This window comes from Etheostoma cragini, chromosome 5 (assembly GCF_013103735.1).
Source record: "Etheostoma cragini isolate CJK2018 chromosome 5, CSU_Ecrag_1.0, whole genome shotgun sequence".
Taxonomy (NCBI): Eukaryota; Metazoa; Chordata; class Actinopteri; order Perciformes; family Percidae; genus Etheostoma; species Etheostoma cragini.
This window is the reverse complement of record NC_048411.1, coordinates 28,180,655-28,208,634: the sequence shown is the minus strand read 5'-3', so window position 1 is coordinate 28,208,634 and position 27,980 is coordinate 28,180,655. Positions and strand designations below refer to the sequence as shown.

The following is a 27,980-nucleotide window of genomic DNA, read 5'->3' as shown; positions in this document are numbered from 1 at the left end:
CAATCCTGCACAGCTATTGCCAATACATGTAGGCAAAGGTTCCCACCACAGTACAATACAGAGGAGAATGTAAACAGTAGTTAGTTTACTGGGATATGAACTGAATGCAGGACCATGTTTGATCCTAAGAGTAGTTTAGAAATCCAGTCTGGCAAAGACCCAACATGGTGTACTACTGCAGTGGTTCAGGGCCAGAAAACACTATGATCACATCCTGTGGGATTTAATTTGACCTTACGTCAAAAGGGTTGTAAAATAAGACGCCTTTACTGACATAATGTTACAAAATATTCAACAAAATTGAGAATACCCCTCCTACTTCTACCGAGTTGTTGGTGAACTCGTAGAGAGGACTCCCCTGAGCACTCTAAGTGTAATATGAGACAGGCCATATATGTTCTGGTTTCCGCGTTTGGTCCACTTTTTAATCTTTTTTTTAAGTGTTTTTTCCAGCTTAGCATGGGAAAATAGGAATTATGTCTTTTGCTCGTTCTCATTTTAAATTTCTCCCTTACAGTTCCTCCTCTCCAATCAAACACACATACACACTCCAAATTGTGTCTTTCTGAGTACGATAAGGAGGGAATCCCTGGGATAACTATCAGCCTGATAAAAAGGAGGCAGGTGAAACTAACTCTGTGAGAGTGAGATCGGGCCAGAAAGCTCTTTCTCCAAACTATAATTAACGCTGGCTTTTTGTGCATGGTGTATGGGCTCATGATTGCAGTATTTTTCCACTGAGAAATGTTTTACAGAAGACATCAAAAGAGAGGGTCGCTTCTTCTTCATCATCATGAAGTATGCTGTCAAAGTTTGATGTCATTGGTAAATGTTTCATGGCATTGTTAAGCTCCTGGGCCACATTCTTGCATGCTACATGAAGTACAGCATTCTAAATAGATAAAAATGTATCCCACTGCTAGATTTTACTTGCTCCTGCACTCTGCTATCTGTGATCACACAACCAGCTGGATTACACACCTGCAGTACTGTACGGCAGTGATTTCCAACCAGGGGTAGGTGTACCCGAGGGGGTACTTCTGCAGTTGCAAGGGGGGACTTGGAAATAACGTAGAGTAGCTTAACTAGGAACAATGATTCAAATGAAGAATATATCCACATGAGGTCAATTAAAACACCTTAACACTACAAGTTGCAGTTATGTAATAGTGTGTGAAAAATTGTTAGCAAGCGAGCACAGGAGCACCCTAACCCTTAGTAGCCTAGTAGGCTAGTAGTAGAATGATTGTTGACCAAACTAATGTTAATGACGGTTCAATTGTATAAAATAATTAAAGGTCCCATGGCCTGAAAATGTCACTTCATGAGTTTTTTTAACATTAACATGAGTTCCCCCAGCCTGCCTGTGGTCCTCCAGTAGCTTGAAATGGCGATAGGTGTAAACCGAGCCCTGGATATCCTGCTCTGATCTGGAATCTTGCCCCTTATGAGGTCATAAGAGGAAAGGTTAAATTACCTTTTCTTCGCTTTGCCCGCCCAGAGAAATTGGCCCAACCGTGAGAGAGAGACATCGTGGCTTTCAAATGAGCCAAGTGGCAGTTGGTCAAGGCAACAGCCCCAGCCCCCACCTTGCCTCCTTCTCTCTCCTTTAGAAAGCTACAGACTCAGAAATGGCACATACTAAGGAAAGCTCATTGTGGGACTGGCTCTAGTGGCTGTGATTCTGCACCAAGGCTGAATGTTGGGAAAGAGACTTCAGATACAGTATACGGGGACCACTAAGGTCTATATAAAAGCATCCAAAGAGCACCATGTCAAGGAACCTTTACAATTGTCCACTTTTATATAATTTTTATATAAAGAGTGTTGATAAAGGGGTACACAAGTTCATCTGACAGGGCTGTTGTGGCTCAGACCAAAAAGATTGTTTTTTAAGTAAAGAGAGAGGGAACTTCAGATTATCTGGTTTGTACAGATGCTCCTGCTGAATGATTCAGTTCACACATTGTTCTGCTCTCGTGTGTTGTGTTCAGAAGATCCATCACTGTGAGCGTCAGTCAGCCACTGGAACCCTGCTGACAACACAATCAATCCACTTACACACTGCACAGCCATGGCCAATAGAGGACGGCCTGCAGGGCTGCCTGCATGTTTTTGTGTGTTTGGCTTTGCGTGTGTAAATGATTTAGATTTATGTGTGTGACTCATAAATCTATGACAAAAACTTACAATTGTTGAGTACACACACACAGTAAAATGATTATCTTACAGTATTTTTGTTACAAACAGGGAAATCGACCACACGATGAATACATGGTTGAATAACTTGAAATAGCCATCATGTTTGAAGATGCTTAACTGAATCCTAGCTCAGCACTACCTAAAACAGAAAGTGATAAAATAAGGCTTGTGTATGTGTGTGTGTGTGTATGTGTGTGTGTGTGTGGGTATGTGTGTGTGTGTGTGTGTGCATGCGTGCGTGTGCTACTAATTGCAAATTAATGCCACTGGCAGCCAACAGTACCAACAGTCACTGATCTGGAGAATATTCGCCTCTTCTACAAAAGACATTGAATGTTATGTTCAAAGTAAGTTGAAACGAGAGCGACCAAGTAGCAAATTAGCTAGTGTGGCTGCAGAGCTGAGATACAGTAGAAGCTGCTAGCTGTTTGTTTGGATCATAAAGGATATGTTACGCTATTATCTTGTGACTGAGTGTAAGGTCGTGTGTGGGTGTTTGTATGCACTGCTGTAGTGCACACTTTCCATCATAATGTATGTGTCATGTATGACTGTGGCAAGAAAGTGATTGAATATACCATGTTAAACACACCCACACACCACACACACAAATACGTTTGTACATAACCACACATTGCCTCTACACTTACAGCATTCAACAGCATTAATAACATGTTGGTTTCATGGGATTGACGGTGCTCTAAAGGGACTGAGAATTAAACACAGTCAAAGGGGTACAGACTCTCAAGATGGAGGCCATTTGGTCTCCAATGTCATCTGAATACATTTACATCCACTTAACATTCACATGTCCTGAATAAAAGATGGGTTAATAATTGCTTCAATAAAAGTTCCATGATGAGCAATTTGCAATTGACAAAACTATTTGTTCCTCCCTCACATATTTTTCATTTGTAGGCTTCTTTATACTGCAGAGACATCAATGCATAAATTAATGGTGATATTACGGTTGTTAATGTGTATAAATATTCTTTACATTTTCAGCGAGTAGCTCGCTAACTTGAAGTCTGTTCCAGCCCCAAAAGCAATCACACAGAACAGCAACACACACAGAGCAAAAGGTTAGGGACATCCAGCACGTGAGCCACCCACGGGATCTCAAACAATTTTCCTGGAAATGTACCTCTGTTGATCCAGACTTATTTGAGTCCGTCTGTGCTTAAGTGTTGAATGTGTATATACTGCTCATAGGTTTGCCTTTTCCCGCATCTGCAAATAGGTGTTTGTGCATGTGTGGTAGCTGGCATGTGTATGTACACGTGTATGAAAGTGAACCTCACCAGCTCCTTCTTCTTCATGCACTCCATCAGAATAATGAACAGATGTTGCGCCTGTGTGCGGCTGTAGGTGAAAGTCTTCTGGATGGTCACGAGCAACTGGTCTCGTAGAGTCTCGTTTATTATACTGCAGAGATGATGAAAGGAAGATGGGGGGGATCAGGACGGGGTCAGATAAAGGTAAGGAGAAAAGGGAGAAGCAGGCAAATTAGATTTGTTTGTCAGAAAGTGAAACCAAAGTTGATTGGGGCTCCCTGAACTATTGTCTCTGAGTCCTCGGTAAGATAGGATTCTGCAGGCAGTGTTTCCTCTATATAATTTTTTTAACGGCGGTCTGCCATGGCAAGATTTTTACCGCCACAGAATCAGAAATAGGGCAGACACACAATTTTAAATTATACTGCCAACATAATGCACCCCCCGTTGGCTGGTGCTTTAAATTGCAATTTAACAACATAGTAGAACTATTCAGAGACTATTGGGCCTGTCCAGTTTATCTCCACATGCTGTTATGTTGATGTAGTGTATTGCCTTATGACCTCATAAGAGGCTAGATTCCATATCGGCCCATCTGAGCTTTTATTTTCTCAAAAGCAGAGCAGGATACCCAGGGCTCGGTTTACACCTATCACACTTTCTAGCCACTGAAGGACCATAGGCAGGCTGGGGAACGCATATTAATGTTAAAAAGCCTCATAAAGGGAAATTTTCATGCCATGATGCCGTCATGTTCAGTATACTCAAACTATTCGAAATTCTGATTACAAACAACATTTTCCACATTGGATACACCTTGTATTAGTAAGCGTTTGTCCTTGGATTAGAGCATGATGTGCACATGTGAGCGCGTACCCTCCCTCCTCGGAGTATTTGTGTCCAAATGCCAAGATGTCTGAGGCCCTGCCGCTGCCGTCACACACCACCACAGGGACGGGTGGTGTGTCCCTGAGGTATTCCAGCACGATGGAGATCACATTAGGGCCTCCCTCTACGATCAGAGCCACAACCGGCACACCCTGACCGATACCTGCCCACGGAAACAGGAAGGAAAGAAAACAGGGATTAACAACACAGAAAAAGGAACATAGGTGTGAATTAGGAAGTTAACATCAGCAATACTTGACCTAGAAATAGAAAAAATATCAAACTGTGACAAAGCTGCTAATGTGACAACTGTGATGTTGCATGACTGTACAGTCGAGACATTGAACACTTTCTATTTAAAGCAGGGAGGTTTTTAAAAAGCATCAGTACCAAAAATAACCAGCCCACTTTGTTCCTCGTGCTTTGTTCCTCTGTCATGGATGTGTGTGTGTGTGTGTGTGTGTGTGTGTGTGTGTGTGTGTGTGTGTGTGTGTGTGTAGGTATAACCTTAACCCTTAAAGAAAACACAAACCCTATCAACCCCAGAGTCCATTTCATTCTGACAACCCCTTATGCTCTTTCCCCTTTTAGTTATCTCAGTCCAACCCATTTCTTATTCTTTATTTTATAAAGGACAACACACATTAATTAACATATCTGTAAATGTGCCAGTGTTCACAAGCCGGCTAATTTTCAACTGTAGTCCTTTGACCAAATGATTTAAGACCAGAGCAACAGGGAATGACAAGACATTAGTACAGGTTAAACTATACAGACAGAAGTCAACAAGACATCATATAGACAGTTAGAGCAACAAATAAGCTTTCCTAAACCCTCCTCCCCTCATCAGCGCTTCGTCTGCTCTTTGTCTCCCTTCCTGTCTCTCCATTTTTGTCTTTCCTCAGACACTCTGTTCTCTTCCTCTCCCTCCCGTTTTGTTTAATGCTGTTGTGTTTTCTGCTGTTTGTGTTTCAGCTCTTCTAAGTCAAAAGCTGTGTAACTGCCGGATTTTTCCCCGCCCTGGTCTGCATAATTCACAGAGGAGGAAGCAAGGTCTGTCTCTCAAACACGCAGGAAGACGAACGCATACAGATGCGTTCTTACATATGCACATACACACACACACACACACACACACAAGCAAACATTCAGGAGCCAACCCAACACCATTACGCTTTGCCTCACACAGCCTTTTGCAGCCTTCCAACAGGGACAGTTACATAAGGAGAATATTTTAGGGGCCTTGCCTACATGAAAGAGGTAAAACGTCACTGTGCCACAACGCATTACGCGACGATGCATCAGCAAAGCTGAATGTGAGAGAGGAGCAAGCTAATAACTTGCATTTTGCAACTGTTTCTTCCATTTCTTATTGATGTCTATTTTTGCCGTTGTTACCTGTGTGTGAGCTTGCAGTTGTGTTGGATCAAGCAATGATATTGATGACTTGTGAGCTTTGGATGTAACGCGGCAGTATCTAAAGCACATTATTGTTCAACTGAAACCCACCGTGGAGCAGATGAGGAGCAGGAAAGCACAGCTGTGCCATGGCTAATTGGTAGCACAAACACACACACACACACACACACACACACACACACAGATAGAGTCACTCACACGTCAACAAACTACAAGTGAAATACAATTCTTTTTTGCCTGCCTATCCCCAAAACAGCGGGCACATTTTAGGATGGTTTGTGACCTCCCATTCACAGTTAGGTTTTCTAGTTAACAGATGAGAGCTTTGACTACTGTATTCATTCCTGTGGGAAATAAAATGTTTCAAAACATGGCAGCCCATTCTTTCCAATTAAAGCTGTCACTCCATTACACATGCCCAAAAACGTTTCTCCTGGGAGTGCCCTTTAACGCAAATAAATAGGACCAAAAAATCTTGACTGGACCTAATGTTTACAAATTGTCCTAATTCAACGGCTAATTTCTCTGTGTGTGATGCCCACAAAACACACACACACAAGACATTTGTAGTATAATGTATTTTTGGAAAGTTTATCTGGATCCATGGACAGGACATGAACTGAATTTTAATTAGGGCTGCCACTAAAAAAAAAGCCATGCAGTCCAGTGCTGTATCCGGGGGGCTTAACAAGGAATTGAAGCCCTAAACATAGCAGTGTTAACGCTCTGCCAATTTGCTTTTACAGTATTGAAAATATTATACTTGAAAAAAATGTAATCCTGTGATTGTTAGAAAGCTGAGAGTCCTTTGAATTATCTTTACTGTGGAGGTGGATTTTGTGGTCTGAATTCTCTGTTTATATCAAATAAAACACAAAGTAGCTGAACACATGCGGGGTGATGGTTACATAGTCGGCACTTCAGAAGAAGACCTATTGTTCTAGATGGAAATGTAAATTCATAGTTTTAGAGCTAGTCTGTAAGAGTATTTAGTGATGATACAATCCTTCTTACTGGAGTTTACCAATTGTTTTCTCAGCCAAAATACAAAACTGTTGTACATTGGACTGTCCATACAGTATAAATCTGTGTTTTATTTTTCTAATTCCCCACAATACTTTTATATTCAATCCCTGTTTGTTCATGTTTGCTAATTCAGAAGAGAAGTGGGACTCCATAAATGAAGTAGGATCATGAAATCTAATGATATATGCAATTAATTAAAGTGGAACTGCTTCCAAAAAAAGCTGCAGAGGTGTACCTCAGGCAAAGACATATGTATATAAAGTTGGATGACGCGTCTCCACTTCCTCCCACTGTACAAGAGTGAAGGCAAAATATCCCATATAATGAACACTTACATAAACATGAGTGTGATCAGAACTACCTTGAATGACAGAAACTATATTTGGGAAAAATGTATTTGATTTGCACTTTGATTTTGGAGGAGCTGTCAAGCCGTCCATCTTTGTAGTCTATGACTCCAGGCTGTCAGTACACTATGACATCACCGTTGCATGTGGGAACAGGTCAAACAGAGCACACTTCCAACAAAAAACAAGTAGTGATCCTGACTGAAAAAACTTCAGTAGAAAAATACTTCACACAGACCTATAATGTGAGACAGGTGCGCCAAAGGGGGAGGGGGGTCTGGGTCGAAGGTGTCAGGCAAAAATGCATATGCTTGAAGTACTGGCCTAGTACTGCAAGGCTGCCAACTATTATTAAATTTATCTTTGCAAGTTAGACAGTGTTTGAGAGTTTCTTTGCAAATGTTTTCAGAAACATACAATATCCAGTATATACCTAGCGGACAGGATAGAGGGTAAAAAAGTCCTATTTAAAAAATATGCTGTATGAATTTAAAGTTTCTCCTGGGGCTGGAAGTCAGGAAGGAGGAGAGACTCAAAGTGGTGGGAGGTTAAATACAGTAAATGAGGCAGTGCACAGTGAGTTGTTTGGATTTCGGTGGAAAAAGGGGTTTTAGACTTTACGCTGAGAATAGACGTCTCAGAACTACCTCTTGGGATTTCATGAACTGAAACAGATGAATTGCTCTTTGCATTTTTAAAATAATCGTTTCTTTTTACATTTTTAATAGGAGTTTTTATTATCAAGATAAACACTTGAGTCTCAGAGTATATTATGTGGATAGGTTATTTGATAAAATACACACTCTACCAAATATATACCCTATACACTCTGTAATGTCTCTCTCAACAGTTTCAGTGTTTCCACCCCCTGTTCTTGTAATGAGTGTGTCCATGCACCATTCACACACTCCAACGCATCAGATAACACTATCGCCAAACCCCTACTCTCTCCCTTGTCTCTCTTTATCTCAGACATAGTTTTAACCCAGTGCGGAAACCTTATTTCTCAAGAGGGAAACTAATGTTAAATAGGGTGAAAGAGGCAGGGGAAAGAGAAGAGAGGTGGTCGATGAGACTCCACAATGTGGCCACAAATTTCTATATTTATCCGGCCTGGGAGATGAGGAAGTAACGAGCAGAAGATGGAGTTAGTATGGGAAAGAGGAGCGTGTAAGCGAGACATGCATAATATGCTTAAATGGTCCTAATTAGGGATCGAGCAATGACTCATGTTCTGCGTGTGTCTCTGTGTGCGTGGGTTCGTGCAAGCGTCCGCATTTGTCCTTGCATGTATCAAATTAGTATCAGCATGACTGGAGGAGGTGTGCTACAGTCTGTGGGTAGTTGTCTTCGCACCCCACCCCCCAACTCACGCTTAAAAAAAATAAAAAAAATAAAACATGAACACACAAACGTCCTTGTCCATAGCAACAGACAAACAAAAGCAGACTGGAAACATTGGGAAAAAAAAGTCAGTTGGCACGGAAAATTAAAAGGGTAAGCTTCTCTCAAACTTGACTCTTTCAGTCGTGTTGTGACATCCAAATATCTTTTTTTTCTTTTTTTACTCAAAGGAATTCAGATTAAATCACATGGTCTGTGCCACCATTTTTCCCCAGTGATTTTAGTTGAGTTGTAACGTTTCCAAGGCCATAAGCCAGAGAGAATCAATCAAGAATGGTGTCGTTTGTCAGGAAAATACGTTTACAACTGGGAAATTGGGGTTAAAGGAATTTTACCGCATTGCTTTGTGTGTTGGCGTGAATGCAAGTCCGTGTAAATGTGCTTCTGCGAGAGCTCTCTCCATGAAAAATATGAATCGCATTTTTTTAGCTTTGAATTGATATGACGATTCTCTGCCACAATTCTTTTCTCACGAAGTGTAATGTTTATTGCACACATGAACCATGACAAAACAAAACAAATTGGCAGTACTAAACATAAACAAATGTTGGCACCTTTAGCACAGTGTGCATCACCACGAGCCTGTGAACATAGAGGCTTCAATGAAGAGAAGGGAGAGCATTGCAGCGCTTGGGAGAGGCATGAAGCTGTCACTTTATGACTTTTTTTAACAATAATATGAGTTCCCCCAGCCTGCCTATGGTCCCCCAGTGGCTAGAAATGGCGATAGGTGTAAACCGAGCCTGCTCTTCCTTTGAGAAAATAAAAGCTCAGATGGGCGGATCTGGATCTTCATGAGATCATAAGTGGCAAGGTTACCTCCCCTTTCTCTGCTTTGCCCGCCCAGAGAATTTGGCCCACCCATGAGAGGGAGACATCATGGCTTTGAAATGAGAAAAGTGGCAGTTGGTCAAGACCACAACCCCAGCCTCCACCTCATCCCCACCCTCTCCTCCTCAAAAGCTACAGACTCAGAAATGGCACATACTCACATAAAGCTCATTGTGGGACTGGCTCTAGTGGCTGTAATTCTGCACCAAGGCTGAATTTTGGGAAATTTGACTATATACTCTAATGAGATCAAATGTATACCTCTGCATTTGGGGTTGATGCATACTGAATTAGTGAAGTCAAAACATCTGGATCACCCTCTGGTTGTGGGCCAAAACGTTTTGTGTCCCTTATTTGCACAATTCCAGTGCATTCAGCTGTTGTGCGGACAGACTCTGGCTCCAAAATTATTTTGTACAGTTGGGGGAAGTGGAGACGGGTCATCCATCTTTATATACAGTCTATGATACATACCAGATGACCTTACACATATGTGCATGCTAAGTAGTAGTAAATACAACCTTGGTTACATTGAGTTCTCTGTGTATGCACATAATTCATAAGCGTTACTTATGAAACAAGTCCTCCTTATTTCAGGACATAGAAGAAGTTCTGATCACGCTGGTGTTTATTCATTTTTCAGATTTTATTAGTTATTTGAAGGTATAAAAATGGGATGAAATATAATGTGCAGACTCTGGCTCCAAGCTTACAAGATGGCAACGCCTATATATTTTGGCCTCAGTTTTGTTCAGCGGGAGGAAGTGGAGACGCAATGTCCATCTTTATGTAGTCTATGATCTATGTATTAGTCTATGGAATACACTGATTTTAAATTGTCCCTAAAATCAACAGCAAACAAGGCATCACGTCTGACATGCTACAGATTTGCTTAATAGTGTGCATAGGTCAACTACCAAGACATCTCTGATCACCATTGTTTTTTTTTCCCACTCCTCATTTCCCAAATGACATTTACCACAGTTCACACTACTGATCATGCACTCAAATTCTTTCCACACCACATAACATGTTGTCATCTATGTACATTCTCAACCTGGAACTATACCAGGAGCAAGTCCCGTGTCCAACAATACCCACTACTGGCTCTGTTATCGCTCCACCACAGGGTGGAACACTCTGGCGTTGCAAGTTCATCTTTTTGACAGGTTTATGAATCCTTTTGTGCACGAACACACCTTACCCTCAATGACTTCAACTGTCCCCATGCTGTCTCTGTACGCTTATTTTACCAACTAATTCAACCCCACAGTCATTTCAGCCCCACTGATTTAATTAATGCAGCATCACCACTTGCAAATATCTAACTGGCTTTGGAATATTAAAATTTTGTAGGGCACAATTACCAAGCTTTGTTACATGATATTTTCCTGTTGTTTGTGCTTTGATGGATACAGTCACATTCACTACAGGGTGACATTTCTAAGCTAAATTCAAACTGTGAAACTGCAGTGATATGTGTCAAAGAACAAGAGCCACCATGTAATCCAGTGGTCACACAGTTGGATAGCGTGAGAAAGGGGCAATATGATAAGTTACATCTTGGCGCTGTTGGGAGAATGTGGGTGGTGATGGCGCAGTAGATATGAGACATGCCTTTGGTGTGGGAGTCCCGGGTTAGATTCCCAATGCAATACATCAGCTAATGTGTCCCTGAGCATGACAATAAACCCCTAGCTACCCCAGACGTGCAACTTCTGACAGCAATTGTAAGTTGCTTTGGATAAAAGTGTCAGCTAAGTGACGTGTAATGTGATATAATGTAAAATAAACCTTGTCTGTAACTGTTGTTTTTCAGGAGATGAAAAAAGGCTGATTTAAAAACATTTTTTTAGCTATTTACTTTTGACAAGTCTCCTCGTCAATGGTTACATTTTTGTAAAAGCCAAGGACAGACATAAAGGGTAACCATCAGCATGGATTTAACAAGGTTTCTGCCCAAAATTGACGATTTGAAAAAAATCTGAATATTTCCACTCTCTTGGCTTCCCATGTACCATAGTTTAACTATAATGTCTTCTGTATCTGCTGCTTCATGGTGGAGGTCACAATGTCGCAGCTAGTCTGAAACGCAAGATCTTATGGTTTCTGGATTTAATTACCAATTACCAATTTGCCTATGCTTTGATTAATGGACGCAATGCCATCGGGGGGTCAGTGAAGGTTAAACACAGTTAAAACGCAAACATGCCTACACCTACGTACACATTCAATATCCAAAGTAGTGTTGTGCCTATTTTAATATTCCAGGTGATTTAAGTAAAATGGAAGAGGGCACACTCAAGGTGCCTCATTCATTTATTCTTGCAGACTTTATCTAAACCTGCAAAATTGAATAGCTTTATTTCCTCTTTGGAACTGACATCTGCATCCAATTTAAGATTTGCACGTAAAAAAAAAAAACAAGTGTGAGTGAATAGATGCAGGGTTTTTTCATTTTTTCACTCACATTTTCTCTTGCTGCCTTTTTCCCCAATTTCATCCTGCTTTTTCAGTGAAGACACCCCAAGGTAATATCTCTAGTGTGTATGTCTTGTTGCCTGCATCCTCGACAGCTGCTTTCTCACACTTCCTTTGCGCTCCATGTTATTCTCTTCCCTCTCTGCTCAATCTCAACCCCTTTTCTATGTCTCTCATTTTCTCACTCTCCTTTCTTCCTCTTTTACTTGTCATCTCTCTGGGGCGGGTTTGTGATTAAAAAAGAATTATGGAGACATGTCAAAAGAGCCGGGCAGTGGTTGAGTGAGTTGCGCTGAATGGTGCCAATCATTTTATGGATTTTTCTTCATCTTTGAGTTTGACAATGTCTGCCAGCTTCAGGAGATGGGAAGGAGGAGAAAAAAATCCTTGTGTGTGAGACCGTAAAGACCGTAAATAAGAGTCTATTGCGATGAGCAATCTTTTTTGTACCCCCAATTTGTATATGATTTTGCATGTTCATGATCACTGGTCATAAACTCTGTCCCTCTGTTTGCATGTGAAGCGTCCTGTGTTGCCTAAGCTGGATTCTCGTCATGGTCATCCAGGCTCAGTTGCATCTGCATCTCTCTCCATGTTCCATCAAGCTAGACCACGCCTTGCTGAACAAGTCCCGAGAGAGCCATGCATGTATGGCAGGGCACAGCGCTGAGCCTTTACTCTAGCATTAATGCACTGGTCCTTCCCCCATCTTTACAGCCTCCCAGCCCCAGTTTCCTCTCTTAAGCCATTTATTTTGTTTAATCCACAACCAGAACTTTCCTTTATATTGATTTCCCACTGGTTTGAAAGTCACCCACTTACTGTATGTCTGACTTTTTTGTCTGCAGTGGGAACGGGGTAACAATCTGAGGGTATTTACTGGCTCCAGATCTGATACGGAGTGATGGAAACGTGTGACCCAGGTGAACAGCCCTAATTGTTGCCACTTTTCCAGAGTAATTATAAGACATATGTCACCTCTGTTGGTAACTTATTTCATCTTGGACACCGTTCCAAATAAGTCAGTACTGAATTAGTCTATATCCTCGACGTTCAACATCCATGATTCGTCTGCTGCCGCTGGAAATTCCGCCGGATATCACTGTTGGCCGGATGTCCATTACCTTCGGCTTTCTTTGTTTTGTAATTTTAAACTCCGGCGGATTTCTGAGGACTATGGTTAACTTCTCCTCAGATCTCTGCAGGGTAAATCCACACAGCTAGCTAAACTATCTGTTCAATCTGAGTTTTCTGTTGCACGACTCTAACAACCTATGAACATACCCATGTTCCACCAAAACAAGTTATTTCCCGAGGCTATTTTGTAGAGTCAGCGTGGCTCCATCCAGTGCTAAGCACCAACCTATGACTATTTTTTAATTAAAAACTGTTTTTAATGCTTCATCTATTTGTATTGTGCTAAATGTAACATGTCTTTGAGAACCATATAAAGCCCTACATAAAAAAGGTATTATTATTAAAAAGAGACTGAATAAGTAACCAATATAACAAGGGAAATTTCTCCATGGTGCTTTCTACTGTATACTAACCCTGTTTTCCGGAGCATTCGTGACGTCGAACATGACACGCCAGAAAATAAAACAGAAAGGAATACTCGACCATGGGAAAGGAGTCTAGCACCTATTTTATGTAATATGTTTTAAGTCTCGTCTAAAGACACATTTTTGTTCTTTGGCTTTTAACTCCATGTGAGTTGTGTGGTCCTCTGATGTCTCTTATTGTTTTACTGTATTTTAGTATTTATTCATTTACATTTTTTTTTTTTTTCAAACCGATACTCTTATTTTGTTTTTACAATATTTTACATTAAATGTTCTGCATATAGTCATGGACTTTGATAGACAAGGATGTAAGATATCCCTGTCCACTTTCCACTATAGAGGGTACAAAACCACAGGACGCAACACCTAGAGACTAAAGGTATACAGAGGGAATACACTTCTTGTCACCAAGGTGGAGTTTAGAGGTCTTCTTCTGACAGGTGCCAATGGTGCTGCCATGACGTGTAATGGATACGTGAGAAAATGAGCACAAAATGAGCACAAAAATCTATTGGCAACAGGAAATCCAAATGTAACAAGGTTTCAGTAAAATTATGACCCAAAACATTTGTTAAAAACATTTGAAATATCAAAGCGTGGTCAGACCAAAACACATAATACACTTGTTATACAGAGTCAATTCCCGTATTTTAAAACTGTGTTATATTATTGTAGGGCCAATTTGATTGCAACAGCATTTCTGGCACTAGCATGGTGATGCATGGAAAATTGCACACAGGCACAGTAGGATTAGCTACAGGATTGCCCAGACGTCACAGAAATACCACACGGGGAGATTACACATATCTATCCACCACACTTCTTTCATCTTGTGTGCAGTGTGCAGTGTGTATGACTGTGTTAGGAGAAAAAAAGGGATTGTGGTTACGTGTGGTCCCCAACCCACAAGCCACTCAAACTAAACAGATCTTCTCCTCTTTACTTTCTTTAGCCCCCTTTCCTTGACAGGACCTTAGGACTACTCCTGGTTCCCACAGGTGAGGAAAATTGATGCACTCCTCGATTGGCCGTGGACAGGTAATCAAATAAAAAATATAGCCACAAGCAGCGTTTTGCGGGTTCAAACCTTTTTTCTCAGTAGCGACTTCAAAGTAATTTCACACATGTGGTCCAGCGTTGTTATAAAACATATCCTGCAAGCTTTGTAATGATTGGACAAACAGTGCAGTTTGTTTAAAATACCTACAACTGATTTGTCAAAAACATTTATTTTCAATTCAGTGTGATATGTAGCTCCGTCCAGCTCACGGCAATTTGAGAAAAGCAGATGCCCAACACAAAAACAATTGCTAATAAAGGATCAAGCTGCGATTCCGAGCTGAAATTCTTCGCAACTTGAACCCTAAAAGTTGTCTTTGTCTGCCAACCCTTCAGAGGTGAATGAGGGAGCAAAGGATACATGTGTGTACACACAATGCAAATGCAACTTGCAAATAATGCTCTTTGGTGAATTATTTGGGTTATTAGATGAATTTTGACTATGGTACAGCAATGAGTGGTAGGTTATAAAGTTGAAGGTGGTTGTCAGACACCACAGAGTTGTCTCGCACTGCCAATCTTTCCTCCACAGCGCTGCAAAGAAGGGTCTGGCTAATCCACACAGCATTCCAGGATGGGAGACATACGTGCTCTGCTTTACTGGCATTCTTTTAACCAATCACATTTGTCACGGCAACAGTGCCGCTGCAAAATAGCCCTGGGAAGGAACTTTTTTTGGTGGAACATGTTACGTTCAAAGGTTGTTTTAGTCGTGTAACAGAATACTCAAATTGGACAGAAAGTCTAGCTAGCTGTCTGGATTTACCCAGCAGAGATCTGAGGAGCAAGTGGAAGTGGAACGTTGTGGATATAGACTAGTGTCAGAGTGATAGCTTTGTGTTCTGGATGGTCAGCAGCAGATAAACAGCACACATTATCACCTTTTAGCTTGTTTCATTGTTAGATGCCAGGCAGCAGTACTAGCACTGGATCCAGAAATATGTTAAAGCTAGTCAGTTGCTGGATGTGGACAGCAGACCCAACCATCATTTGTATTGTCAGACTGTTACTTGAAAAAAACAAGATGTTTATATAGGTCCCCAACTTTTATACGATAGATACTGTAGCAAGAACTCACGTTTCCAGCATTTCCAAAACCAGAACAGATCCACGGCTGTGCATGCCCTTACCTGCACACACTGTTGGAGCACCTTGTGCCATAGTAAACAGTGTAAAGGGGAAATAACATGTTAACAAGATGCTTGTATGACGACTGGGCGTCCCTTTGCCTTCCCAGCCCCATTTGTATAAGTCCAGGCATAGGATGACAAAGGGAAGTCCATGGGTCACATGGCTCAATGATCAACATGGAGGAAGGAATACTTTGAGTGGAGGGGGACTGGCATCAGCTGTGTGCTTGGCCATCAAGTCGTATTACAGACTGGACGCGCTGCGATGATATCTCAGTTCACGGCGACAAAACACACAGATAACTTTGGCCTTGTCAACGGAACCATTTGCCAACTTTTAAAACGTAAACTTTCAATCCAAAGTCTTATTGGCATCCATTTTGGCGTCTCGCGCTCGCCATCCACTCAGAACCTAATGTTAGCCTATTACTCTTTGTCTAGCCTATTACTCACAAGTCCAAACAGGTGTGTGCGGCGTGCCTGTTGTTATGTTTTGGGTCTTGCTAGATCCACTGTAGTCTTGCAGTTTTCTAACGTTACTAGTTGTTGCAACAGCATGTGAAAAAAACTACAAAGTGTGCTAGGACAAAAAGGTTAATCTAGCAATAAAAAGATAGAAGCTGTTAAAATGCGTTTGTGTTAACGCCATTAATAACATGTTTAACTGACAGCACCATACACAATGTGTTTTTTTTAAAAACACTAAACAGTGAGAGGGATTTCTAAATGGCATTTTCTGTACTTGACAACTCATGAGAAACTGCTGACACCACAGGAACAATATGACGGAAAGTGCTAGTGGATTTGAAACGGTTACTTTTTTTGACTGCAGTGTACCATGAAACCAGTAACTGGCGCATGCCTAGTTAGGAGGAATATGGTGGTGGTTACACCCGTAATAAAAACAAAAGTCCAGTTTCATTCTAAGTGACATTCAAGTCACATCAACATCAGTCATTGGTCTGAAGTGAATAAAAAATGGTGTTGACAAAGGCAAGATTTGAGTAATTATATTGCTCTCAACACAGTAATCATGCATCCATTTGGTACTATCAATCTCCTGACATCCTTTTTGAATAAGCACTGATGTTTAAATGTATGAATTCATGTCACCCAAACCCTGAGGAAATTATTATAAAGTGGTATTGTGTTGACAACAAAAGAAGGCAATAACAAATAAATCATGGCTGCAAACAAAATTTCTCCAGCTCAGGTTTGTTCCCTGCTCTGACGCGTTCCAAACAATGCTGTGAGAGGCTATTGAGAAATATATTTAAAGGGTATCAGGGAGGTTTGTGTGTGTGCTTATGTCGTTCTTTGTGAGCAAATGAGAAAAAGAGACCAAGAGAATGAAGAGAGAGAAAGACAGAGAAATGCATTTTGTATTCATGCAAATCCATTTGGTTCCCAGCTAAGGTATAATGTGAAAATTGAAAAACGGAGAAATGCAATGTGACAAGGTCTCAACGGTGGATGAACACTCCACACGAAGGCAAACATGTGCACTTGCTGACACAAATACATATTAATATACATGCAGGACATAAATACCTTGGTGTCACACAAACAAGAATTCAAACATACTCTTGCTGCCCTTTTAGGAGATTGATATACCTTTGATGCAACACACTTTAAAATGAAGACTTAAAGAGCTGTACAGAAACACAGAATAGATTCTGTTCAATTTCAACAGCAGAGTGTAATAATATATTTCTATATTGTTACAAAACTGCTGTCAAAAAATACAAAAATACACACAACTATGAGGGCATTCTAAACGTCTCAAATGTTGATAATACACTATATAATAGACTGTAGAATATTAATGGACAAAGCATCCAGTTTGTAGAAGTGCTGCAAAAAGTGCCTTAAACCTGCATTCTATCGGAATTCCAGTAGGGGGCGACACATGCGATTGCAAAAGGAGGTCGGTTTCTGTGGAACTCCATGAGAAAATGACCCACTTCTCACTTGATTTATTACCTCTATAAACCTTTTCTTAATGAGTTTATGGTCTCAATCTCTAGTTTTAAGTCTACTGCACCACAGAATGATGATCGGTTTTTGAATTATGGTCTCGTTGATTTTAAAAAAGGCAATAAAGCAGGGGGTGTTTTAGGGCGTGGCTATGATGTAATTGCCAGTGACAGTGTATGACAGAAATCAAATTTAGATAAAATCACTATAATAAATTCATCTTTCATTCTCATATGTGTGTACATAATGCACTAGCTGTGTCTGGAGTACAGTACGTATGTTTTTAAGTGTAAAACGGTCATGTGCTGGTCATTATGTCTGTGTTTGTTAGCTTGTTGAGAAGCTTTGTGCGGCACCCGAAAACAAGGAGATGAGGATTAGCAAGCGGATTCATCTGAGGAAAGCATTCATCTGAGGTTTCAGGAAGCTTTGAAAGAAAAAAATAAACCCCTCCTGAAGGGAAACTGTCTCAAACTGTCTCAAAGGCTAGTTGATTTATGTCCCGGCTGGCTAAAAATACCGTGTCTGACAGCATGTGTTCCGTATAAAGCAGGTAATAATTAAATAAATACAAAAATAAATACATATTTTAGTCTGGTTTCCAGCTATAAAATTGAGTTGGAACACAATCAACCCACAGTGGTGTCGTTGATAAAACCAGGATGACGGTTTAATTATGCTGTTATCACTCACATTTAAAAACACCCCCTGTAATTTAGGGTAAGTAGGCCAGCAGCCAATAAAGACAGATACTCTACAGTAAACTACACTCACGTGTGTTGATCTTCTGCAGGGAGATGTGTTTCTCTAGCTGACGTCGCAGTTTGACCTCTGCGCCGTACTTTCCCGTGGTGCCATTGTCTGCCAGGATGAAGTGGGAGTGGAGACTGTTCAGAACCGTCAACTTGCTCATGGGGTTGGACATGGTCTGGTATGGACGCACCACCTGTCCAAGGGAAGATAACAATTAACAGCTACACAAACATCGGAGAAGCCCATGGCCGACAGTGCATGTACAGTTATGGACAGTGTTGGGAGTAACGTGTTATAAAAGTAACTTAATTACAGTAATGTATTGCTTTTTGCTGCAATAAATGATAAATTATGATAAAAGTGGATAACAATTAGACTTTGTTGATCCCCTTTGTAGTGAAAGTAACTCAAAAGTAATGCAAAAGTAGTGTTAAAGCATCACAATTCAGAGACAAGTATATATTAATATAACTAATTACTCTAAAAATGACTAGGAATCTATAATGTTTTACAATTAGGAAGTAACTTGCCCTACGCTGTTTATGGACAATGTGTGGTTTGACGATAAAAAGGGCCGGTTTTCTTAGCAACATTAACGTAAGTCAAGCATTAGCAAAAAATCATATGGCATTTTAGAATGTTCTAATGTTAAAGAGTTTCAATTAAAGGATTACTTTTAATGACAAGCCTATGTTACAAACAGGGGCGCAGATTTTGAAAGGCATCAACATTTACCAAGCAGAGAGAAACTAATGAAGAGATAGTACTGGCTACATCATGGTAGATAGGATCCATCATTTTGCGGCTTAATAATCACAATCAGGACTATAAATATGGATATTTCTAAGTTAACTGCACCAACAATGTTATTAAAATCTGTCATTTATAAAAGTACGGTACTTAATCACTATAGTGCCCCTTTAAGACACAGGCATTGGCAGGCAAAGACAAAGGCATTGAGCTTTTGTCAGGGTTGTCATTACCCGATGTGAGTCCCAAATGCTCATTTAAACGGTATACGGCATAAACATGTCATACTGAAATTTGTGAAATCCATAAAATAATGAAATGTTCTCATTACAAACAGTGATAAAAGATAAAAACGTTTTAGCTATCTATGATTGTTTGATTGCTAACGTTAGCTCAAAACGCTATTCCAGTGAAAGCCCTTGTTGTGTTTGATGCTAACTTGTAGCCAGCAGTGAACAAACTTCCTTAAGTGGGTCCATTTTTACTGTATTGACATTGCAGAAGTCTCTCGTCAGAATCTTGTATTTGCTTGTTGAACAGTGACGCATGCACAACTCACATCTGCACTCGACTTGCATCGGGGAGTGACAAGGGTGATGAAAGATGTTTTTTTGGTTCTTGTCAAATCATTAAACTCAGCAACCGCTAATGTGCATGTATTGTACTGCTTAATGACACTAAAAACTGGATGAATATTAATGACTTAGGTTGATCCAGCTTGGGCTCGGTTGAGTGGAGACGCGCCTGACAATCTCAGGTAAAATCATCTGGTCATTAGGCGTACAGCTGAGACCAATCAAGCGCGGAAAAAAGCTTCAGAACTTAATCTTGTTGCAGCTACCAACATTAATCTGCTCTGCTTGACTTGACTTGTTTAGCAGGACAGAGTGCGGTGCATTCTGATAAAACTTTAATACAACATTGATTCACAAGATTCAAAAGAGTTAGCATGTATTTCAAAGTCTGATGTTGCTCAGCTGTGCGACTCGCTTTGAAGGAGTGTTTATCACAGATCTGATTGGCCTCTTCAGCATCTCAGTTAAAAACTGTCAACTAAAATCTACGGGCTGTGGTAACAGTGGACTTCACATACACATACACAAGCGAGGGCTAAGGCATGCAAGCACCCATCTGAAGTTGATTGATATGGGTCTGTTTGTTTGTTCTCAGAGACTCACATCTTTGCCAACAAGATCCTCTTGATTTTCTACAATGCCCCACGGAGCAATGCCAATTGTGCAGATCTTCCCCCTTGACTTGGAGGCGTGGTCTTTCAATGCATCACCCACATGGCGAATCACTCCTGTGTGTGTACGTGGGTGGGTGGGGATGTTCATAAATGATTAAGAGAAAGACAGAGAAACAGACAGCAAAATGTTTTGTCATGATCAATACACAGTGTAAACCTAGACAATGATACACTGTGCTGTGAGCGGACACACACACACTAACACACACACACACACACACTCACGCACACACGCACACACACAGACAGGTCGTAGCTCGAGGCCTTTTGCTGTTGTCCTCAGGGGAGCAGCAATCAGACCTGGAGGCCATCTTTTCCATCTCTCCTGCTGACATTCATTCTTTCTCTACCTCCACTGTCCTTTTAATTAATCCCTCCATCCATTATTTAGGCTTCTCCTTTTTCTCTTTTGTGATATTGCACCCATTGTGTCACAAAATCGTACTTTAAGCATCCCACGCTGTCATTTCTTTCCATCTGTTCTTATGTCTCCTATTACCATGTTTTGTCCCATCTTTGTTCTTATTTACAGCCGGCTAAAATGAATCTCAGTTAGTAAAAATGCTTTTTCTTTTTGTCAACCTAGAAACAATCCGAGAACAAAACATACAATGAAGACACAAAGTGACAGAACATTAATAAAAAGACAAAAGGGAAAACGAAGAAATATATTAGCGTTAAAATAAGTATATAAAGACCTATGCATTTTGCAACACGGCCATTAATTTATCTATGCATGGTAATCATGCAGCAAAGCATTTACCAGATTTAAGACTTTATGCTTCTATCCATATCTTACCAATATCTGAAACTCAGTGGATCTCAGAGAAACTACTTTCCATATGCATGGTAACGGCATATTCATTCAAATTTCCTGTGCTTTAATAACAATATTAATTCATACCAATCGTATTTCGTCACACTGTTTCTTCCTGGACTGCCCTACACTTTCGATGCTTAAGTTCCCGTCTACTGGGCTACTCAAAATCCTGTTCAATGCCAAATTCATCCAGCTACTTAGCATCTCTGAAAAGAGATCTCCGTAATGATCAAAGTATTAAGTCGACTTTTTCCACTACCTCGATTCTTCAAGACTATAACAGGGAAAATCCTGTGTTGCTTTCAATGGAATATGACTCCTTTAAAAGTATACTTTTATGATAAGCCCTAATGTCTACCTCCTCAGTCCGTCAAACCACTGATTTGAATACAGTTTGTGTAATGACATATACATTTTCATATAAAAGGGACCTTTTAATTAACTTCTAGCTATAAAAAAGCAGTCTAGATTCCCTGAGAGTTATCCTTCACCTGTCTGGTCTAACTATGAGTGTCTGTAAGTTTAGCTGAGTGTCCATAATAAACCTACAAGAACCCTTTCCCAGTGATTTAGTGGTTCAATCTTTACAGCCCTGAGCAGCTTGATAAAATGTTATTTAATAACTTATGAAGCACATTTGAACACGTTCATCATACTCCTAACATAAGTGCATGGCCACTCATCTTGTATAAAAAAGTGACGCAGCAAATTGCTGATAAAATATCCTAACAGATTATTTCTTACTCTGCACAGGAATACATACACTCACATTTAAGCTGATGTAGCTCACTTTTTTGAGTATAATAAAGATTGGTTTACATTAGTTATCGAAATAAGCTGCGTGTGTGTACTGTGCTTCACCTGTGTTGACTCCGCCGGTGAATATCCAGGCTCCCGTTGTCATGGCAGCCTTGATGAGCCCTTTGCCAAAGACCTGTTTGAGTTTGGGCTGTAATTCAAAGTTCTGCAGGCCACCGTGGACCGAGATGAGTAGCTTGGGCAGATCCAGCAGCCACTCCTTGGTCATCAGGTGAAGCAGCAGGTCAGGCTTGGTGTCATAAGACACTCGCACGTACTGAAAGCAGTGGGGCATGTGTCAGTGATGTACATCGCCCTCGGGCACATGATGCCTTAAAAGTCTGCATGTGCCTGAGACATCAATACAAATAGTTACACATGCATACACATGTACTACATGTATTAAAAGCATTTGATATGAACAAGTCCTCCAAACAATTGGTGATATAGGTTGTTTATTCCTACACTCTTCTATGACCGAAAGAAGTGTTTCACGAATTAGTGCCCCTTGTGGTGGCAGGAAATATGACCCACTGGAGCATTTTCCGCCCTCATATCTAAACCCAGGGTTTCCGCAGCCCTTTGCAGTTTAGGCGGCCAAGCAAGATATGCCTGCCGCCTAAACTACGTTGTCAAAAAAAAAAGAAAGTCTGAGAGCAATTTCTGCCTGTCATGTTTTCACCCTTTCCTTCCAAACCACACAGTTGACAACCTGCAGGTGGAGGCGGAGAAGAAAGGCTCACTAACAAATCTTCTGCGGGAAACCCTGCTAAACCCGAGAATTTTTTTATCATGTCAGCAAAGTTTTGAAACGGTCGCAGTTTGGTTAGGTTGAAGCACAAAAACTACTAAGTTAACGTTAGAAAAAGCCTTTCGTGGATTGGGTTTAAATCAGACGTAACTTCACGTCTGGTTACGCACATGACATAGAACATAACGTAAGTGTTTTTACTGTACTGGACACAATCCCCGATCACCTGGGTGAAAGTCCTGTTTGTTTGACCCATGCACCACCCTAATCTCCCAAAGATCCTTAATACTAACAATGGCCCATTTCAAGCCACGCCAATGGTATGAAACAATACACACTTCCTGTCTCCTAAAGAGGCGTGGCCTTGTTTGAACGTGTAGTGAACGTCATATGGATGGATGAAAAGTTATATTTAAATAACTCATTAATATGTTCTGTTCTTACGTTAGATATTTACACAGCTAAAAGAAATATTTAGCATCACAGAGATTAGTTGTAAGGGCGTTCACAAACATTAGCTGACGTTAGCTTCTCTGTGTTGCCAGATCTCGCGAGAGTTTGGTCCTGAGACAGAAACAGGTCTCAAACTAAGTTCATTTTCTCCTGATGTGTTTGACTTAAAATTGCCTTTTTAGTGTCAGAATGTTCTGGAAACATGTGGCTTGTGAAAAATATGTCCAATATATATTTTGGTGACTATAGGGTGAAAGAATCCCTCATAATCTGTGTTCACATTCATGCCTCCCATTGGAATCAATACACTCAGGACTTTCTGCTAGTCTCCTAAAGAGGCGTGGCCGTGGAAGAGCCCACGTGACACAGATACAGGAAACTACGCTGAGTTGGGCTGTCTCGGTTCTAAACCATTTCTGGCAGAAAGTGGCACTTCACCACTTTACTTCCTGCTTTGCTCCCATCATATCTACTATAGTCACTAAAGTAGTAAGTTTATAGTGGGAGGACGCTCCCACTATAAACTTAAATATGAGTCATAATTGCAGCTCAAACAAACGACTTATGTGGGCGTTTTTTGGGGGAGGACAGTCCTTATATGAAACAAATCTGTGAAGAAGAAATTATAAAATAGAAAAGCATCACAAGGATCAGAGTTGCCTGAGTGTATGGGTTTCATTTTTCAAGATTCAGAACAGATGTTTGCAATGATTGGAGATGCATTATAGAACATCTGTGTATCTTTCTAATTCACCCTCAATCAGTCAACCTGACATGTGTTTTGATAAATTATTTAAAACTGGGAATAAATCAGACATAATTCAGCTTTAATCATCTGAATTCCCTGTATGCTATGCTGTAGTGGGATGTGATTCTGTCACCATGGCTCTCGTAGACGGTGACAGTGTAAATAACATACACAATCATACTACAGATGGATTAATCAGGCCAAATTGTGTCTGCAGCAGTCTTTAGACACCTAAATCACTGAAATAAATAATTATATGTAATGACATAATAATTACACTTCTTTGATTGATTTTGCTGCACATGTGTGATGCCTTTAATGGTGATTATCTAGAAAGTTACAGCCAGTAATTGGAAGAGACTCTAGATGAGTCCTAATTTCATGTAATTTCCATTTGGACTGTATTAATTAATTGACAAAAAGCTTGGCAATCATTGAGATAATCCATCATTTTCACATCACTGGTACAACTGTGCCATCCAGACCAAGAGCTGAATTACTTTCAGTCAGCCAAGCATCTAACACCTTCATGCTCTAAACCTGTGTGAAGTCAAACTGCAGCAGAGAATATTATCTTACAAATCTCATTCAATTATTATACACTTTTAGCTTCAACAATCCTCGTCTGTATAGAATATTTATAGTACAGTATACCCCGCAAAGAACGCTGTACCATGGCCTACTCTATCTTTAACACCTGATGCATCTCTTATACATTTCACATTTTTCAAAACAATCGTTAACACAAAGGAGCACTTCCTGAAGAGGTCAAAACCTCACAAGTTTACCGAGACTGTTTCATGTGCATTTGGACCTCCAAAATCTTCAGGTTGTTCTGTTTTTTGTCTTTTTATAGAAGCAAAGTTTCAGCAACAACGCTGAAAAAGTGCAACCAAGTAGATTTTAGAGATGTACAGTTAATCAAAATGTTATCAAAATGCCACTACCACCTACTGCAATTATGAAATCACTGTCGCAATATTAGTCAACAGTGGAAGATGTTAGAACTTTGGGGGCCCAAGGCAAACTAAGGCATGCTACTTTGCTAGTAGGGGGTTGCTGATGGCATGTGGTCGTAATACAACCATGCATTTTTAGAATGGCGTGATTATTAGCTGAAGAGTAAGAAACAAGCTTGACCATAAGTTTAATATGTGTTAATAGGGCCCCTGGTAGTTTGGTGCCAAAGGCAATTGCTGATCTTTGCCCAATGGAAAGTCTGCCTCTCTTTGTTAACCCTCTGAGGACGAAAGACGCACCGGCGCGTCTAAACAATGTTTTAGACGCAAAATTTGTACTCCTACTTATGGCGTTTTTCCCTTTCATGGTACCTGCTCGACTCTGCTTGCCTAAACTCAGCTGCGCTGCCCCGTCCTCTTTTTTCCATTGCAGATTAGTACCACCTCATGTGTGAGGTGAGCTGTGGCTGGTCGTCATAGCAGGAAACTGCTGTGATCTAACGCAACACACACAAAGAACGTCAAAGCCTGCCTAAACTACTTAAACACGGCCGGTTTGTTTCAGGACACCCCCGTCTGTCGCTAGCAAAAATAAACAGTGATAATTCTCTCCAACCAATCAGAAATCTGCAGGTTCTCACGTCACCTTTTGGTATCGCCTAAGCACACATGGAACCTCGGCTGAGGTGGTACTTAAAAAGTAGCTGTAAGCAGGTACCAGAGATATTTTTTCGTATTGGAAAACCAAAAAAGGCGAGTTAAGTCGAGGCGAGTCTAGGAGTTACCATGTACTGGAAAAATGCCATTACAACAACCACTACCATAAACTCTATACCAAGCGCAATACGTGAATTATTAACTCTCACCTCATTTAGCAAACAGTTTAAAAAATGTCACCTGCAAAATCAAACCTGTTGTCATTAGCCTGGATAATCTGTAATTTGTCTTGAGTGTTTGTTCTGTAACTCATGTAATTTTTTTATTGTGATGTTTTACTCTAATTTGTTTTATTTATTTATTTAACTTAATTTATAGGGACCACCAACCTGTCAGGGACTATGTGTATTTACATTCTTAAAATTGTTCATTAATATACACTGTCCCTTTTTGAAACTTTGAACTTAAACTTAAAAAACGATATTACATAATTTAACTTCAGAAAATTATTTAATTTTTGAATTATATATAACATTGGACTTTGGTAAAATAATTTTAAACACCGAAACAATTTGTACCACACGTCGTAAGTTAAGGTTTGTTTTCAAAAGAGTTTTGAGGACTTTCAAAAAGTCAACATCAATGTTTCAGCTTTAGCGCCTGGACATCACTTACAGAAACACAGGGGGATCAATTTTATGCAAATACTTTAAAAAGGTAAATTTAAGAAGATGTGTAAAAAATAGACCTCTAATAAAACCATACTATAATCATTGTAATGTTAATGTTTTTTTAGTGAAAATCATATGGCAAATGTTATCGCAATTGTAATATCAGTCAGAGTAATTGCAACCCCATATATCATTTTGCCTTAGTAGAGTTGTTATGTGGGAGTCACCATGGCTTTATTGGAGTGTCCTCCCCCCTGGAACTCAATGGTGCCGAAGGCATCAGTGGGGCTGAGCTGTGTGTGTTTGCTGATCGACCACTTCTCCGACAGGCTGTCATTCTTGGCCAAACGATCTGCCTTATCATTCTGACTGGATGAGATGCCTGGGGGCAGGCCCACATGCTGACCTATCAGACGACCACAACAGCACCTGGGTGAGAGGAAAAAGTGATGTAACATTGGTATTTTAAACAGTTCTTTACAGAGGATTTGAAATCTTGAGAAACCAGAGCCCCACAAGTAGCTCCTAGAGAATTGGGCTGCAACTAACAACTTTTTTGGTAGTATTCTGAAGCGTAACTCTTGCCAAAATGCAACCTAGGGTCTTTTAGTGAGTGTACTCAAGTCAATTTTTTGTTTAAAAAGCATATTTACGACTCAAGTACCACTTTTAAGATTTATCATATTTTTTTTTTTCCTCAAATGGCCTTTTGAATGGGAGTGCTAGGGGCGCTACTTTGATAGCTTAAAAATCCACATTTTTAAAACACTAAGAAGCCTCGACACAACATGAAGCTTTGCTCCAAGTATCACCAGGGGCTCTACACATGAACTCAGCATTGAGAACATTGTTTGAGTACACAGAGTTTTTTTCCTTGGGGCACTACCATCTTGCCAAAAAGAATCAATCTCTGTATGAGGATGAACGGATTCCATAGGTGAAAATGTGATTCTTATATGAGGCTCCTGTTTCAACTACAAGGTCAATATTGTTTTCCACTAACGACAAAACAATGAATGATCTGTGCATCTATATGGAACTAAGCATTAGGAGCTTCCCATCTTTACTCTCCTCTATGTTACATTGCATTGGGGGATCGACTCTTCTGTAATGGGAAAATGGCAGCGAGCGGAAAAACCAACTGCTAAAGTGAGTTTTTCCAAACCTTTCGTTTTAGTAAACTCTGTGTACACAAACAATGTTCTCAATGCTGAGTTGATTTGTAGTTCCCCTGGTGATACTTGGAGCTAGGACTGGGCGATATAGAGAAACTCAAATATCACGATATTCTTGACCAAATACCTTGATGTCGACAGTGCGACGATATCGAATGGTTGACTATTGCGGCTTTACCAAAATGCTATTTACACAATGAGATTTTTGATAAATATTCTCCAGAAATGATCTTAGTGGGTAAAGATAAATAATAGAACAGCTAGAACAGTCTGGTAGGTTCAGAAATCGCTCGGTTTTAACTAGGGTATATTCACAAAAACACCCTAGGTTGCATTTTAGCGAGAGATACGTAAGAAAAGCGTGAGAGCTGCTATAGTCTGCTATATCTGACTTTCATCTTCTGGTTGGGAGGAGAGGAGGAGAAGGATCTGAAGGCCCCTGCAATCTTTTGTAGAAATCTTTCTACAGGAGCTAGCGGGATGATACTTTTAGGAATTGTAGTATTCCTAAGTACATGCTTATTTACAGTGGGTACGGAAAGTATTCAGACCCCTTTAAATTTTTCACTCTTTGTTTCATTGCAGCCTTTTTCCAA

General features: G+C 40.3%; 1 protein-coding gene and 1 long non-coding RNA gene across 9 annotated transcripts in view; one reads left to right on the top strand and one right to left on the bottom strand.

Moving 5' to 3' along the window:
• trpm3 (transient receptor potential cation channel, subfamily M, member 3) overlaps window positions 1-27,980 on the bottom strand; it is a 160,267-nt gene that overhangs the window by 45,240 nt on the left and 87,047 nt on the right. For all 8 annotated transcript variants that reach the window (XM_034871238.1, XM_034871237.1, XM_034871242.1 and 5 more), the window contains exons 3-8: window positions 26,437-26,638; window positions 22,034-22,247; window positions 20,282-20,406; window positions 18,375-18,546; window positions 4,353-4,527; window positions 3,504-3,627 (exon numbers count right to left, since the gene is read on the bottom strand). In XM_034871238.1, coding sequence (XP_034727129.1) covers window positions 3,504-3,627; window positions 4,353-4,527; window positions 18,375-18,546; window positions 20,282-20,406; window positions 22,034-22,247; window positions 26,437-26,638 — 1,012 coding nt within the window. The remainder of the gene's footprint in view (window positions 1-3,503; window positions 3,628-4,352; window positions 4,528-18,374; window positions 18,547-20,281; window positions 20,407-22,033; window positions 22,248-26,436; window positions 26,639-27,980) is intronic.
• The window catches only part of LOC117944466, a 17,165-nt gene continuing 12,869 nt past the window's right edge, over window positions 23,685-27,980 (top strand). Inside the window, exon 1 of the long non-coding RNA XR_004656585.1 lies at window positions 23,685-23,764. This is a non-coding gene — a long non-coding RNA (uncharacterized LOC117944466). The remainder of the gene's footprint in view (window positions 23,765-27,980) is intronic.